Here is an 18,006-nt window from a genome sequence, read left to right as displayed (position 1 = left end):
ACACGAGGTCTGCCAGATCGTAGACAGTCACGAGTTGATCCATGTTGTTGGTGACGATTCCATAGCCTTGTGATGGTGCTTGGGTGGACATTCACAGCTCTGGCAACATCTGATCGAGATTCGCCTGCTTCCAAGCGACCAATGGCGTTGTTGCGTTGTGCTTCAGTCAGTCTTGGCGTAACTGTATTGCGTGTCTGTGGCTTAACACTGAGCCACGAATTCGTTTTGGGGAAAAATCCGTTGTTTTCCTTCGTTTCCAAAGTGCAAAACTTTTATTGTCATTTTGGTCTGACAATTAGTGCCTTAACACGTGTAACATCACATACTCTGAGCTTGTAACGTTATTACATATATTTCTCTTTAAAATAAAAAAAAATCCCTTTTGCATTTCTTTTTTTGAAGAGTATATTTAATAAAAAACTTTATGTATGAAAAAATGTTTGCAAAAAAAAAAAAAGGATTGGTTGTGGTATAAAACAAATGTTATATAGGTGTGGGAGATAAGTTAGCCAATTAGACAGAAGATAGCCAGAATAAAATCCAGAGGGTTGTTAGAAATGGAATTTTCAGTCAAATTGAGTTAATGATACAAGTGGACTACCTCAGTGCTCAGTCTCAGGACCTTAATTTACATCAATGAGAAATAAAGAAACAGTCAATGAATTACTTAAATATTCAGATGATGGGTGACTGAATAGTATGCTGCTGCTTAATAAAAGGATATAGATCATTTAATGAGTTGTGTGAATAAATGACAGATGGTTTTTAATTATAACAAATGCATATGGGTTATTACAATATGAATAAGGTACAATTTGGATGGAAATAACCTTAAGGGTGCCATGAAAGAAAAGGATCTTGGTGTAGTAGTTGATCAGTATTTTAAAGCCATTCATGTAATGTATTGTTAGTGGTAGTGAAAATAAAATTTGGGGTTGTATCTTCAGAAATACTGAATATTAGTTTAAAGAGATTATATGTAATTTCATTATACAGGTCATTGGTTAGGTCACACTTAGGGTAATGTCTTCAGTATTGGGCTCCTTACCTAAGGAAAGACATTTATTCAGTGGAAAGGGTTCAAAAAAGAGTTACTAGAATGGTACATGGGATTGAGATGGAAAACTTTTCTCTTTGGAAAAAAAAGCAGAGTTGGAGGGTATCTTACCGCGATTATTAAGATTGTAAAGAGAATTGACTCTGTTGATGTGTTATATTTTTTTCATATTTAACAGTGCATACAGTAGGATTAGTGGATACAAATCCTAAGTTTGGCAGGGAAAGGAGTCATCTTTAGCAAAGGCAAATTCATTTCTCTAAGATGGTGGTTGACCTTTGGAAGGGGTTGCCTTCAGATGTTGTGGAGACAGTAAATTTAAGTGAGTTTAAGGAAAAGCTTGTTAAATATAAGAATGATGAGGTTGGCTTTAATCTTTTTATTTATTTTAATTTAGCTTAGAGGATGGAACAGTCAAGATGGACTAAGAGGCCTCATGTTGTTCCAAAATGTTATGTTAAAGGTATGAAATCAAAATTGACAACTAAACTGTTAGCTAAACTTGTATTAGGTTGTTCCAAAAAAATAATTGCATATTTTAAATTTTTCTTTAATAAGGAATAAAAATTCAAAAGCAAATTTATTAACCAAAATAGGAACCTAGTGAATCTATAATTTTGCCAATGAGAACAAAATTATGTGATGATGGTAAAACCTTAAGTTCTAAAACTCTGAAATACTTTGTAGGTGACAGGTTAGGAAGCAAGGAGGACAAGACAATGTTTTGTAGCCCAATTTATTGAGCTTCTGAAGTATCCTCTTAGGAATGTGTGGATGAGTATTATCATGAAACAAGATCGTCCCAATTCAACTGACTAATGCTACTATTTAGTCACTACTTTTCATGTATTTCTTTCAATTCTTGACAGTAAACCTCCACAGTGATATTCTGACCCTGGTTGAGCAAGCTGTATTGGATAATACTGGCCTTAGTCCACCAAATATTGGTCATTATCTTCTGTTGGTTGAACTTTGGCTTTTGAAAGTGTTCTGGAACTTCTTTATAGTTGAGTCATTGCTCAGATTGTTTTACAATATTGTGAAGTATTTACTTGTTGTCACAGATGACAATTTGATCAAGAATTGGGTTATTTCTGTTGCACAAAATCAGCATAGAGCACAGTTCAAAACAATGATTTTTGTGATTTATCAAGTTTGTATGGAATACACTTGTAGAGCTTTACCAATTTTCTCAATATGCTCTGAAATTGTGGAAATGCAAGTACCCAATTCTTGAACAGTCTGACACAGGTTTCTTTCCACTAGTGCTCTCAGGTGATCATTTTCAACAGCAGAAGGATATTCTCTGCCCTCCTTATCTTCAAGACATCTCCATTATGAAACAGTTGAAACTAATGCTTGCTGTACTGTACATTCGGATATGGTTCTTTTGCCCCACATTGTTGATATTGTGAGCTGTTTGCAATGCATTATGGCAGAGTTTGAATTCTTGCAAATAAATTATGCAAATTTTTCCCCATCATTAATTTTAATGGTCTGAAATATTGAAAATACAGTTTTAGAAAAGAATAACACTACTAATGAATAGAAAAAGCTTTAGTTTTTCAATGGTATATATATGAAGTCAAAAAATGGCAGGTTTCTTATCCCTACAAATGACTAAAATTTTAATATAAAAACAGACATTATTTGTTGAACAACCTAATAGCATTGATAAGAATTTTAAAACATTTATTCTTTAAATAGCTAGTCCATGTAAAAAACTCACCACAGTCGACTTCATCTGAACCATCTTCACAGTCAGCCCTCCTATCACATTTAGAATGAAGTTCTATACACTTTCCACTTCGACACTGGAACTGAGATGAAGTACAACCTAAACGACAAAAACAAATCACTCTGCTTTAATAATAATAATAATAATAATACTGTACTAGGCTGTACAACACTAAGTACACATTATTAGATTTCATATTTCTTTCTTAAGATGAAGTAAATTAATTTGATGGTATAAAAAAATATAAATTAAACTTAAGTCATAATATTCTCATCATACTGTAATATTATAAAAGTTCAGTTATATAAAGGGTTGTGTAAGCTACATTAAAGTGTAGCCTCACCACATCATCAAATTCATGTTTCCACATCCAGTCATGTTGTGTCTGACAACTAGGTTATTTAAAAACAGCTCATCACCACACTTTTGAGCATACTTGTCATAATTTAGTTTACTTTCATCTATTTTAGCAGTATGATCACACAGTTCACAGGCACAGTACCTGGTGACTTAACTGCTATGTTATGGTATGGAATAGCATCATAGTTATTTGATGATTAAATGGGAGGTACAACTGTTAAAACACTAATAATATAAATGAAAAAGTTTAAATTAACAAACAACAAACAACAGTGTCACTTAAAAGCAACCAATGATATCATCAAAGGGTTCAATTTTATCTCCATCTCTTCTATAACAACAAATGATGTAAGCAACTTCAAAAATTAAAAGATTCATTTCTTGTGCATTTTATATACACCGCAGTGTTTTGGAAATATTGTTGGAAATGCACAGATGACGCATTTCTTGTTGAACATTATTTTGTTCCAGAAGGATTGATATGATGGGTAAGAATATACATGTGCTGAAGGTCAGAGAGAATTTTTTGTAGATATCTATATCATTGTATATACATAAAACAATCCACACTGACAGACATTTGTGCTTCCAGTGTAGAAAGAAAAGCTACTCACACCATTAAATATCCACAATTCCAGTCCTTTCATCCAACATTTATAAAATAAGGTATAATTAAATGTCCACAAAACAGAGCTAAAAATGTCTCAAATGAAATTTTATGAAGTTTCTTTAAACAGAATGGCTATACCTTCACATTCATCATCCTGTAAAAATTATTGCATTACAAATAAAAGGGGGAACACAACTACTTATATTTACCTTCCCTACAGGTGAAACATGTATACATGAAAACTCTAATTTACAGCCAAGATAAGCATAGATGTCTGCTGAAAATCTCATGAAACAATAAAATATTTCCTGGTGAAAACTGAACAGTTAAAGACATAAAAGAAACTTTACTTTATAAATTATTATAGTATCATATAAGTATACAGGTCTGTTTTACTGTAGAAGAATGCTTAGCACGAGTAATTTATTAGCAATAAATTCATGATAAATGAACAGAATGTACTATATTTGTTTCTAATATAATATTACATTTAAGACAAATCAGATGTATGTACAAAACTTCTTTATGCTATAAATGACCATAGTTGTGTCTTAAACACTATACAGTTCTCTTCTTGTCAAATTATATTTTAAAAGTGCTGACATCAAGTTAGTGGCACAATAACACTTACCACAATTAACTTCATCAGAGAAATCAAAACAGTCAACTCTTCCATCACAACGCTTTTGCCCATCAATGCAAGACCCATCTTTACATGTAAAATGGCCAGGAAGACATGCAACCTCTAAAGCATGCAGAGCAGTTAGCTCATTAGAAAGAAAAGTACTGATAGAAAAATAAAAAGAGGAAGATAAGTATTTCTTATACAGAAATTGAAAAAAGCTTTCATCAGAAAACAGAAACCCTGTTAATTCCTCTGAAAAGTAGCAGATCACATACTATACAGACACCTAGAGCCATGCATAAAAGTAAACAAAACAAAGTCACTAAATAAATAGGATTTTACATTCAAATTTCAGTGTACTAAACTAGCATTAATTTCTTTGCCTAAATACCTACCACAGTTTTGTTCATCAGAATAATCTCTGCAGTCATATCGACCATCACATTTTTGTCTTTCATCAATACATCTTCCATCACCACACCTGAACTGATCTTCTCTACAATCTTCAACTAAATGAGATATAAACTGTCAGTTTACAAACGTGATTTTTAAATATTTTTGTTTGCGTAAGTTTAAGCCCATCAAGAATAACACTAAAAATGAAACAAAATCTGACTTATTTTTAAAATCAACTAAAGATATAATTTCTAAAGATTAATTTTCCAGACATTTTTTAAAAGTATTTTTCTTACAACTTTCAAGAAGGATCTTGAAGGTCTTACAGTTCCTCTCAGTTGAGAGTATTAGGAAATGTGTTATGGGCAGATGAAGTTTTTTGGAGTTACATTCAAAATTTCATTCATTTTTGCAACTGGTGATTGCACTAATTATATGACCCTGATGTGGTTAATAAAGTTTCCTTAAGAAAACATTTTGTACATTTTCACAAAATTTTAAGGGTTTTTAATAAATTAAGTAATTTTCAAACAAATAAATTTAAATGTTTAAGTATTTTTAGTGAAATTTGAATGTGAACATATGGAATCAAATCATTGACTGCTCTGAATGCAAAGTGATTTTCATGTTAAGATAAACTTTTATAATAAACATTTTTATTCATATGAAGATTAAGTATCTGCATAATATCAGTCTCCAAAATAAAAAATATTTTCTCACCCTAACTGTATTAGATAAGACAGTTTGACTGACCTCATAATCCCCATAAAACTAATGGTTGTAAAATGTAAAACACTGTAATCAGTATTACTCTATCCTCTTTATAATTGACCAGGAAGTTAAGGTACTTCTGGAAGTTTATACTTCTAACCAATTTGCACCTATTTCCTATGTTTATTTAAAACTTTTGACAGTTGAAGTAGAAACTTTATAAAGTAACCACTACTCCTTTTATCAGACTGTATCTCAAAACAGTTGGTATTGGTGTTACCACTTTTATTGATAAGAGAGAACAATGTTTCAACCTTCCCAATATTCACCTGCAATGGCCCCTACAATACCGTACCCATTTACACTCCCCGTCCCTAAGACGTGTCTGTGAATGGTCACATTCAAACTCTCTCTTTCTTAACCTGAAGACCAAGGAAAGTCAAAACGTTGTTCTGTTCTTATCAATAAAAATGCTGATACCCATACTAGCCATTCTGAAATACATTTTTATTTCAAGTGGTTTTCACATCATCAAGAATTACTTTTATCAGACTGTTAATGTTACACTGTAATATGATGCCATCAGTGGCAAACAAGATTGTGTGGTGCAATAAAAGAAGGGGTCATTGTAATTCCAGCTTCAGAAATAAAGTAAGAGTGGACTCAGTCTGTTTATATTATAATGGTTGTATCAGGAATTGTCTAACATAATAAATGTGACAATTTTTTTATGATACAGGTTTGGATAAAAAAGAACTAAGCAAAAAAAACCTGGTAGGCATTTGGATGTTAGTTATTCTTTTGGGGTGGTTGGAATTTAGCAGTACAATGTGTATTTGTGTGTGTTTAAAACATTGAAAGAAATACCTTCAAAACTGTTGTCATATTAACTACATTAGTTGTTGATAGGCATTTAAAATCAGAAATATAAAACAACAAATTTAATATAAGAGAACAATTATTTTTTAAAATACACTGTAATTTACAGTCACAGCCTTGAAGTCATAACAGATACTCTGTGATGATAGCTCCAGAAGCATTGGGGATATCCCCCCCCTCCCCTATATCACAAAATTCAAACAGATGAAAAACCAGTTAGTAATCACAGAAAATCAATTAAGGGTGTTGAGATGAGTGCTTTCACCCACAACCTCAAGTCTTCAAACCGCCTTTCACTGTCCGCAGCCAGTTATGGGAAGACAGTTAACCTTAAAAGTTCCAGTGATATCAAAAGTAGAAATAAAATATATTTTAAAACTATAAAAAATTCTTCCCAATCCCCACCATGACAATGACGTTTTAAATAAAATTTAAAATATTTTATTAAAATTGATTTTAAAATGAACTACATTCCTACTTCCAAATCTGTGTGGATGATAGTCCTCTTTTTCTCTTGTGAGATTATTCAAGTATAACACAGAACGGCTGAGACAAGCCAAACTACTTGAAATTAATTTTTCCAGTTCTGGTTATGCTGAATGAATTTTAAGTTTAATTATTTAAATATAGTTAACTGTTCTCATACAGACAAGAGGTATGCTTCTTATCAAAAGTGTATTTTTTTAAAATATTGTCATACGTATCATAACAATGAAAAAAATTTTAATTGCCAATGCTTATACCAATTATTTTGTAATTCATTATTCATTAACATAATTATTTGTTACAAAAACATTTAAACTTTTTAGTTGCAATATAATGATATTTTTAGCATCACATGTGGAATAATGCCATGGGGAGTGGGGTAGACCAAGAATGATAATAACAAATGCCTTTTGTTTATCGAAAGGAATCAAATGTACTTCATTTACTGAATTAATATCCAAATCTCAATAACTGTCAGGAACACAATCACTATAACATAATAAAATATAAAGTATAAAAAATTTTCAAAATCAATCCATTTATTTTCTCTCTACCTCTACATTAATTTTGTTTACTACTATACACATACAGAAAAATGATTTATAGTACTTATGAAGTTTATTTTATTACTTGAATGACATACTTCCTAAGCTTCACCCCAAGTCACATCTATTCTCAAAATGATTTGGAAGAAATTCATTTTTGTAGATTTCAAAGATAAATTTTTAGAAGTTTAAAAAATTATCAAATTACTGTAGTGGTACACATAGAATTGATGTAATGTATCCGGCTTTCTAGCTAAATTATATAGTGGTTAAACAAAATCTCAATTCTGTCAAAAGCAATAATTTAGTCAATAGACTTCAGTATTTCCAGAAATGCTATAGCTTTCCTCAAACTAATTACTAATAACTGTTAGATTTATACAGTTTGGAAAGTCCACTTCCTGTTGATTACAACATATTTAAAAGAAGCAGGCATTAGTACACAGAAGATTTCTTAAGAAGAGTAGAGGATGAGGATACCCTTGAAGGTTGGCAAAATATACTGATATCTTAGCAAATAAGAAAGGTAAGAGGTTCTTGTTTTATATTCTAGCTTGTAAATGTCTGAATAATTCTTAATTTGTTAAACATTGTGAATGTTATATGGTAGGCATAATAAACTTAACACTTTTAACATTGTGTTTCAAATTAGGAAATTAAAACATACACAAGGGTAGAATTCTGCTGGTACTTACAAGTACTCAGTACCAAAACTTATTTGAACTCCATTATCATTTATGCTTACATGTAACTTTTGTATTTTCAAAAACAAGTCCACTTCACCGAACTGCTTATCTCTACATTTCTGAGAATTTCACTCCTAACCTATATAATATTCATGAATAGTAAACTACATGGTGACAATTTTGCTGAAATATACAATGATAATAAAGACCTTTAATTAAACTGTGAAAATCATGACATGCTTCCTTTCACTTGCCTGTTAAAAAAGAAAATTAAAACTACTTCATTATGACATTATCATAGTATATGAATAAATTTATACCAAAAACATAGATAATAAAGCAAATTATAATATTGTACAAGTTTTAATTTCTTTAGGAAATATTTAAAAAAAACACTTTAATCACTCCTACTATGAGAATTATGACACACACTAGCTTTCCCCCCTATTCTCTAGTTTATTTACCACTCCTCCACAAATAGATTTATTATAAATTAGTCATTTAATTATTACTCAAAGTTTTATAGACTTCAACCTTATTTGTTTATGGAGCCATAAATAAGAAAATCTGATCCACATGTTATGCCTACCTGTCAATATCTGCTTTTTTGTAAAGTACCAATCATTCTCTAAGATGTTAGGTTTAATATTATTTTATAATATAAAGAAAGCCAAAGTTTTAATCTATCAAATGATGTGTCATTCTATCTTCTTTTCTGTACACAGAATTGTCTATTTCACTTTTAGTTCAAACTTTATTTCTGCTCAGCTCAATTTCTAATGCCTTTCATTCAGTGAAAGCCTGCCAAATTCTATGAAAACATGTACCATATTAAAAATAAGTGTGGAAACTGGTGGTTATTTTGTGATTATGAACTTGGTCACACCAACCAAGTCTGGGTTAAGTATGTTATCAGGTTTTTCTCAAAAAGCACAACATTTCAGAAGCTATAATGTAATGGTGAAAGTTAAGTTTAAATTTTGGTGAAACATTGTAATAAAAAATTTTGAATCTCCCCTTTCCTACAGCAACAAAAAGTCAAGAATACATTCTACAACCACACATACTACGTACTGATGATAATGATTATAAATCCAAAGACAAGAAAAGTTTCTTTTCTAACAGACACTACCATGATTCTTTCATCCACAATGCAGTCAAAGTTACTTCATATACCAAGGAGCAAACACTCAAGCCTACCAAGAAATCAAACACCAATCATATTTCACTTGTATTGATATAGCATAGGGCCAACAACAAAAACAAAAGTACTAAATAATTACACAATACTTGTTGAAGACTTTACCACTATATCTTTTCAATGATTAATCCATTAATTCTGAGATATGATAAAAACCTAAATACTGGTGCATAGTAATCCCAAATACAGACAAAATGATATTCAATACACACAAACAAACAAATGAGGTGTATCATCTGTCCACATGTATTTGGAAAAAATACAACTTTCAACATAAGACAATCCTCTGCTGTACCACTGAATATATCATTTACTGCATAATATACAAAAAAAGAAAGTAATAGATGCTACACTGGATGAACAAGCAAAAATCTCTCAAGTATTATAACATTTTAACTGTATTAAACTGTAGAACCATATTATCTGTAAGCAGATATTTCACCAACAACCACAGAGTTAAAAATTTTTTGATTCTGAGACTTATTAATGCTCCAACAGACTTTCACAAAAGAGAAGGACAGGAAAGATTAATCTAAGTCTGTGGACCCTACAACAATCTGGTTTAAATGAACACATTTCTATCCATTTAAAAAATATATTAAAATTTATTCTCATAACTTTTAATATTCAAGTAAAAAACATAATTTTGCATTGAATTTTCATACTCATAATTTAAAAGGCAACACATGTAATTTTTAAATTCTGCACATGCATCTTTGTTGTAAGCTATACAAGCTGACAAAGAGCTCTGGCTTGAAATATCCTTTTGAAATAAATGTATAAATTTACACTGTTTAATCTAATGTCGTTTAGTTCATTAAACATATCAATAAAGACTCCTGTATGCTCACTGCTATTCTCACTTACATTTTTCAATAAAAAATTAACATTTAACTTTTATTTCTATTGATCTTATGCTTCACGTGATCAAGATTTATCTTCTGATAATGAGGCTCAAATGTCACAGTCTATACCAGCAACTTTTTGATTGAAAAATTTGAAATTACAATACACACAGCACATTTTAAACATACTATATTTCATTTTTTTAGGATTTTTTTAAGATCAAGATATTTACATTCTAAGCAGGTTTTTATATAAAATTTGCAGGAAGTTTAACAGTGATTTCTTTTTACATTTGACAAACCATATTTTATAACATATATACAGTTTTGAACATATGGTAAACAGTGAACTCCCAGTAGCGAGAGAATGTTTATTAGATAAAAGATCATTAAACTAGTTAATATCATTAACAGTTAATCCATAATACAAGAAAAAAAATCATTAATTTCAGACCTTTCCCCAACCTTTTAACATTCTGCAAACTTCAACTATTTTAATCAAAGAAACCTCACATTAGGAGTGTTGATATTCTCTAGTTTGACAAACAAAATTTAAATCCTTGTATTAAAATAACATTTCAAAAATGCAAACATCAAATTACTGACACAATAGCACTTAATGCCATTAACTTGAGAGAAATCAAAACAATCAACTCTTCCATCACAATAATTTTGTCCATCAATGCATGACCCATTTTTAAATGTAATCTCTAAAGCATGCAGAGCAGATAGGTCATTGTAAAGAAAAGTACTGATAGAAAAAAAGAGTAAAAAACCTTTATATCAAAGACATTCAATAATTCCTCTGACAAAATAGGTAGAGCACAAATCTCCTGAATACCTAGAACCAAGCATAGAAGAAAACAGAAAAGGCACTACCTATGTTAAGTTTAAAATCCAAGTTTTCAACATACAATTGTAGTGTTAATGTTAACTTCTATACATATACACCTACCACAGTTTTGTTCATCAGAATAATCTCTGCAGTCATATCGACCATCACATTTTTGTCTTTCATCAATACATCTTCCATCACCACATCTGAACTGACCTTCTCTACAATCTTCAACTAAATAAGACACAGTGTACAAACTTAATATTTCAATAACACTTAATTAGATAAGGTTTTTAATTTATGAAAAGTAACATCAAAAGGAAACTAAAAAGTTGGACTTTTTTTAAAATAACTAACTTTTCAGACATTTAAAAATACATTGTAATTCAATTTAAATGTTATTTGATAAACAACACTTTCAAAACGGATCTTGAAGTTTTTAATGTTCTCCATTAATGGAACATTAAACTGTCTATAAGCAGGTAAAAAACAGGTTACAATCTTTCAGCGAGCTAGATTCAAAATTTGATAAAGCTACTTTAAACATCATTACATATGAATAAACTTGAATGAAAATGGGGTTAATTTATCAAATTTTACTATAATACAAAAGTTATAATTTTTAATTTTATATAAATATTTTAAAATTTCTCATTCTAGTGTAAAATTTTAACACTTGCTCTCTTTGTATTCTTTCTCCTCTAGCGTATTTACAACCACTCCCAGAAGTAGAGAAGTTGAAATAAATTAATCATTATAATACATTTATTACCTCAGGTAAGCAAATATTTCATTGCCTTCAATGTTTTTTGTTTGTAAAGACACACTAGAAATTAAATCTCCTCACCACGTCTCATCGTCACAGCTTTTTTTAAAACTTACCAATAGTTCTCTCACATTTAATACTATTGTTCATAACCAATAAAAAGTAAAAGCTTTAACATACCAGATGATACTATATTAAAATCTTTTCTGTACCTATAACTGTTTATTTGGGTCCCAGTTCAATCTCTATTCAAGGTGCACTAATAAATAAAAATGTAGTATAGCTTTATGTCTAGTATAAAAACACCACATTTCAAGTTTCATTAAGTGTTGGCAAAAAAACAACTAGTAAGTACTACATTTGTTTTCCATGTGTATTCTTTACATCTAATAATAATAATAATAATAATAATAATAAAAGGGTGTGTCCGTATGTGTTTTTGTGACCATCATAACTAAGAGGAAAAACCTAAAAATCTGAAATTTTACACCTGTACTAAGTGGACCCTGAGAGTGTGCACCTTGCATTATTACTCAATATTTATGCACACCAGCACATCTTTTTAATGAGGTAAGCTAGTAACAAACTAAAGAAAATTGGTTCCTTGTATTACAAAGAGAAACCACAGATAGATAAGCATGAACATGCAAGTGTGACTGACCACAGTTCCAAAAAAAAGGTAGAAATCTGGAATTTTTGCTCCCATAGAAAGTGGGCTTTGACAGTTTGTACCTAGATATTATTATTTACTTATTAGTCTACCTGTATGCAAGTGCACATCTTTTTATGTGAAAAAACACAGAAAATGTTCCTTATATATGAAATAGAAATCGTAGGTTGGTAGGTAGGTGCGTGTGTGGGGGAGGGGGTTCTTTGAGAAAAACAACCATTACTATCTAACTCAAAACACTACAATGAAAAAAAAAAGATTCCGATAAAATGTGATATTATATAAAACATTTAATGAAATGTCTTTGATAATAAAAAAAAAATGTAATTTACTGTACTTTTTATACAGCTTTATGTTTCTGGAAAATAAAAATAGTGAAACTATTTTTGATTGTTTTTCTATGTTAAAATAGGTTTAGAATATACACATGGGCAGTCATCTAGATAATATTGAGTGATATGCTGGGTACATTTATTAGGTTGTCCAGAAATAAATGTCTGAATTCTCACAATGACATGCAGAAGCAAATATTGAGTAACTTGTTGTTGTTGCCACCTATAAGGTGTCTTAATTGTCTGCAGTTTCAACTCTACTTAGAGTAAATTCTGCAACAACTAAGGCAGCATGGACAGGAAATTTCGTCTGATTTTCCTCTACGATTTCAAACTTGGATGAAAAGCTACCAAAAACTACATGGAACATAAACGAGATACTCGGTCATAGGTCTGTTACTGAAGACCATGAAAACCACAGAAGTAAGCCATCCTTAGATGAAAACACATTAAGGGAAGCAGATGAGACAGACCCTTGCACAACAGTATGTAAGCTTGCAGAAAAGTTGAAAAGAGGAAAAGTTAGATAAGTGAGTTCTGCACAATATGACTGAAGATCAGCAAAATCAGCATTATGAGACCTGTCAATGATGACGCTCAAAAAATTGAATGAATTGGGAATTTGAGGCCCTGCCTCATTCATCTTATTCCCCAGACCTTTTTTCTACAGATTTTAATTTTTTTCAAGCACTTTAACAACATTTTGAGCAATAAATGCTTTTAAAACCAGGCCACTGCAGAAGAAGCTTTCAGGGAGTTCACTGACTATAGATAGTCCCATTTTTACAGCATCATTACATGTTAGCAAAAGTGTGTTGAAGCAAATGATGCTTACGTTGATTAAAGCATGTTTCACACACTGGTTTATACTTTTCCAAACTTTGAAGTTCAAAAACATTTATTTCTGGACAACCTAATACTATTATTATTATTATTAAAGTAACCAAAATATATAAAAATATTAGAAAATTATGTCATACAAGTAAATAAAACAACACTACTAATAAAAATTCTTCATAAGGTTCCTCATGATGAGCTCATGTATCATGTAGTTTTGTATAGTAACACAAGGTACACTATTTTTAAATGACTTACAACTTGCAACACATAACTATCAGTTACGTATAGTTTAAAGAACAATAAAACAATAACATTAAGTACAAACAAATACATACTATTATGAATGTCAAGTTATTTATAACAAACTGTACTTTTATGTTACAGTTTTCAGTCAGTTATTCTGAAAAGGGTAATTAGGATAATTTTGTATTTCTTGGTTATAGTGGTTACAAGGTTAATGAAATTCACTGAATGAGTAGAGTTAAGATGGAGAAAAATAACAGTAAATGTGAAGTATTTCCAAAAAAAAATATTTATTTAGATGTTAGAGGTTATGCAAATGAAACTTAATTTTCAAATAAAGAAAAGTATTTTGAATCTTAACATTAAAATCATAATGCACTCAGAGCTGTTCAGTCAAATTTATAGTATACTGCACATAATATTTACTAAAAGCCTGCCAGAATGTTGTGAAGATATATATGCCATATTAAAATTTAGTGTGGAAACTGACAATTATTTTGTGGTTATGAACTTGGTCACACTGATCAAGCCTGTAGCAAGAAGGTTAAGTCCATTATCAATTTGATATAAGAACACTTCAGAAGCTATAATGCAATGGTAAAAGTCGAGTTCAAATGTGGATAGAACATTTAAGTCATAACAATAGTACTACATTTTAAATCAAATATTTATACTTGTTTGTCATTCTACCCAAAATGTTCGTATTTCATTTTTTTTGTCAATTTATTGAAAACAAAATAAAATTATGTAATTTTGTTTGGAGTGTTTTAAAATCTATACACTCACATTCTGATCAGGTTTTAATACAAAATTCAAAGAATTTTTAACAGTCCTAATTTTTTCTACATTTCACCAATCACATCTTATTACTTACATACAATTTAGACCATATGGTAAACAACAACAAACTCTACCAGATATAAAATAATGTTCAGTGTAATATTAACTAATTTATTTTGTGTTTATACTTCATTGATGTTGAGACTATCACATGTTGTACTTCCATTTTGTTGATATTGAGGTTACTGAAATTTCTAGAAGGCCTAAGTGACAGATGTGACCAGAAAAGCAGAAACAAAACAAAAGTAATGTCAAAGAGAAGTTCAGTTAAAAAAAGTTAGAAAATGTGAAGATAATCATCATGGGAGTGAATGGCCAAATAGTTGATATGTTAGAATAAAATTAATAGTTTAAAAGACAAAGAAAATAATTGTCTTCTCAAAGTGTTCTAAATTAATTGAACCTGCCTGCATGAACTTTCACAGAAAGGCAGATGATTATCTGGAAAAACAAAAACAATTATTGAAAGTTCAGGACACAGCTTTCAGTGACGTATACTGTAGTACAAGTGAATTATACATGAGTATTATTGATACAGAAATTTAAAAGGAAAGTTCATGTAGGCCAATTCAGTTGACAAACTGAAGTGTAAAGAATTTTTTGTAGGTAAGTTTAACTTCTTTCAAAAACCTATGTTATTTTGGAAACAAATGTAGCACATGTTTGTTTATTGTTAAATTCATCGTCAACAAGTCACAGACACCTACCGTAGAAGAATCCTCAGTCCAACACCCATAAATGTACCCTACTATATTCAGAATTGGTCAAAATTTGTTTTAGTGTTGTATAGAGATAGAATGTTTATTTAAAAATAGCCAATCCACAATACAAAAAGGATAATCATCATATTCAAACATTTTCTCAACCTTAATGTCCTGCAGACTTCAACTATTACAATAAAAAATATCACACACAATAGAAGCCATTCTCTGGTTTAATAATAAAATTTTAATTTTAATCTTTATATTAAAATACCATGTTTCAAAAATGCTAACATCAAGTCAAAGACACCAACACTTACCACAATTAACTTCATCAGAGAAATCAAAACAGTCAACTCTTCCATCACAACGCCTTCGCCCATCAATGCAAGACCCATCTTTACATGTAAAGTGGCCAGGAAGACATGCAACCTCTAAAGCATGCAGCATAGTTATGTTATTAGAAAGAAAAATATTAATAGAAAAACAGGAAGGTAGAAGTATTTCTTCTACAGAAATGAAAAAGAACTTGTATGACAAAAGAAACCCTGATAATTCCTCTGATAAAATAGAACACATACGATGCAAATATTTAGAACCATGCACAGAAGCAAACAGAGCAAAGTCACTAAACAGACTAAATTTTAAATTCAGGTTTCAGTGTATTAAAATAGTGTTAATTTCTATATCTAAATACATACCACAGTTTTGTTCATCAGAATAATCTCTGCAGTCATATCGACCATCACATTTTTGTCTTTCATCAATACATCTTCCATCACCACATCTGAACTGATCTTCTCTACAGTCTTCAACTAAATAAGACACACACTACATATTAGTATACAAACTTAATTTTTAAATAATATTTTTGTTTGGACAAGCATTTCATCTTAAAAATATTATTGAAAATTAAGCAAAAATTCTGACCTATTTTTAAAGCAATTACAAATATAGTTTCTGGAGACAAACTTTAAAAGAATATTTTGAAAAAATGACATTTTTAATGCATTTTAATAAATACTTTTAAATAAGATTTTGAAGGATTTATAATTCCCCTTAATGGGGTAAATAAAGTGTGTTACCAATTTTTCATATTACACATTTCTAAAGCTATAATATAATGGTAAAAGTAGGATTTAAACGTGATTCCAAAATTTGAGATATGAAAATAAGTTCATAAGTAAAAAAGTACTTTAGACCAAACTGTATGGTCTGTCAAATTAAAAAAAACGGAATAAAAAACAAAGCAAGTATTATGATGAAAATAATCTTGGGAATACTCTGGAGATATGCAAGAGGCTAGTAACAAAAATTTATTACATGGGTACAACTAAAAAAATTTATACAGACAGTGTTAATCTCTCACACTTCTGACTATCAAGTAAAATTATACATGTGCTTATAAAAATTTAAGTCAGTAATTATTAAAAGCAGCTAATATGAATTTCTAGATTAATCCCTCAAACAAATAGGGAAAGACTTCAATTCTCACTGATCTTATATTTTTTAATAAAATGCTGCCATTTCACTTAATTTTTCTTAATCTTTACCTGGATATGTTCAAAGTTTATGTTGTAATGAAGTGATTCCATTAAAAGTGAGTCTACACGTGTTCCTTTAAATGAACATACAGATGCAAAAACTAATAGAGACTTGCAAAATTTCTAATCAAATTAGTATCCTTTTTGCAAGTGTACATATTTAAATGCAAGTTTTCTAAAACAATAGAATTCTAATCACAGACATTAACATCTAAAAGTTCACTTGTCTTATGCCAAAAACCAATTTATCCTTTATTAATTATAGCCTGTATTCAATAGAGACAAGTTGATACTAACTCATATGCCTTTTTTTTGCTTTAGTTCAGTTACCTTTAAATTTTACCTACCTTTATGCTATCAATAAATAAACTTATTTTATGACCAATCATGAAACCTCATTCAAAATCTGAAAAACTTGTAGTATATTGTGGTATAGATTTTCTTTTTAAGTATGTTTTCAACTGCAGTTTGTTTACATCTTCTGAAATGGAGTACTTGCACAAACACACATGCATTTAAATAAGGTAAGCAAGCATTTAAGAATAAAACATTTTGTGACAAGTTACAATGTAAATGGATCTGCTTATTAAGCCTTACTTCAATTTCATTTTGATTTTTTTTTTTTTTAAATATAGAAACTTAGATTCTCACCAGATTTTAATACAAAAATTTCAGGAAGTTATACTGATTTCTTTTTATATTTTACTAACCACATCTTATTACACAGATACAGTTTAGAACATATGGTAAGCAGTGAACTTCCCATAGTGAGAGAATGTTTATTAGAAGAAAAATATCATTAAACTAGTTAATATCATTAACAGTTAATCCATAATACAAGAAAAAAATCATTAATTTCAGACCTTTCCCCAACCTTTTAACATTCTGCAAACTTCAACTATTTTAATCAAAGAAACCTCACAATAGGAGTGTTGATATTCTCCAGTTTGACAAACAAAATTTAAATCCTTGTATTAAAATAACATTTCAAAAATGCAAACATCAAATTACTGACACAATAACACTTAATGCCATTAACTTGAGAGAAATCAAAACAATCAATTCTTCCATCACAATCGTTTTGCCCATCAATGCA

General features: G+C 29.9%; 1 protein-coding gene and 1 long non-coding RNA gene across 51 annotated transcripts in view; one reads left to right on the top strand and one right to left on the bottom strand.

Annotated features, from left to right (window-relative positions):
* Nucleotides 1-18,006, bottom strand: part of trol (terribly reduced optic lobes) — a 324,267-nt gene that overhangs the window by 164,962 nt on the left and 141,299 nt on the right. For 32 of the 50 annotated variants that reach the window (XM_076469289.1, XM_076469303.1, XM_076469310.1 and 29 more), the window contains 6 exons: nt 16,068-16,181; nt 15,687-15,800; nt 11,095-11,208; nt 4,786-4,899; nt 4,397-4,510; nt 2,787-2,894 (listed from right to left, as the gene is read on the bottom strand). In XM_076469289.1, coding sequence (XP_076325404.1) covers nt 2,787-2,894; nt 4,397-4,510; nt 4,786-4,899; nt 11,095-11,208; nt 15,687-15,800; nt 16,068-16,181 — 678 coding nt within the window. The remainder of the gene's footprint in view (nt 1-2,786; nt 2,895-4,396; nt 4,511-4,785; nt 4,900-11,094; nt 11,209-15,686; nt 15,801-16,067; nt 16,182-18,006) is intronic. The other 18 variants (XM_076469306.1, XM_076469321.1, XM_076469314.1 and 15 more) reach the window with 5 other exon arrangements.
* Nucleotides 7,867-14,993, top strand: LOC143233271 (uncharacterized). The gene is made up of 3 exons (XR_013018077.1): nt 7,867-7,933; nt 11,680-11,751; nt 14,864-14,993. It is a non-coding gene; the product is annotated as an uncharacterized LOC143233271 (long non-coding RNA).

This window comes from Tachypleus tridentatus, chromosome 12, assembly GCF_004210375.1.
Source record: "Tachypleus tridentatus isolate NWPU-2018 chromosome 12, ASM421037v1, whole genome shotgun sequence".
NCBI classification, from domain to species: Eukaryota; Metazoa; Arthropoda; class Merostomata; order Xiphosura; family Limulidae; genus Tachypleus; species Tachypleus tridentatus.
Note: the sequence above shows the minus strand (reverse complement) of the source record. Positions and strands in the feature narration are given on the sequence as shown.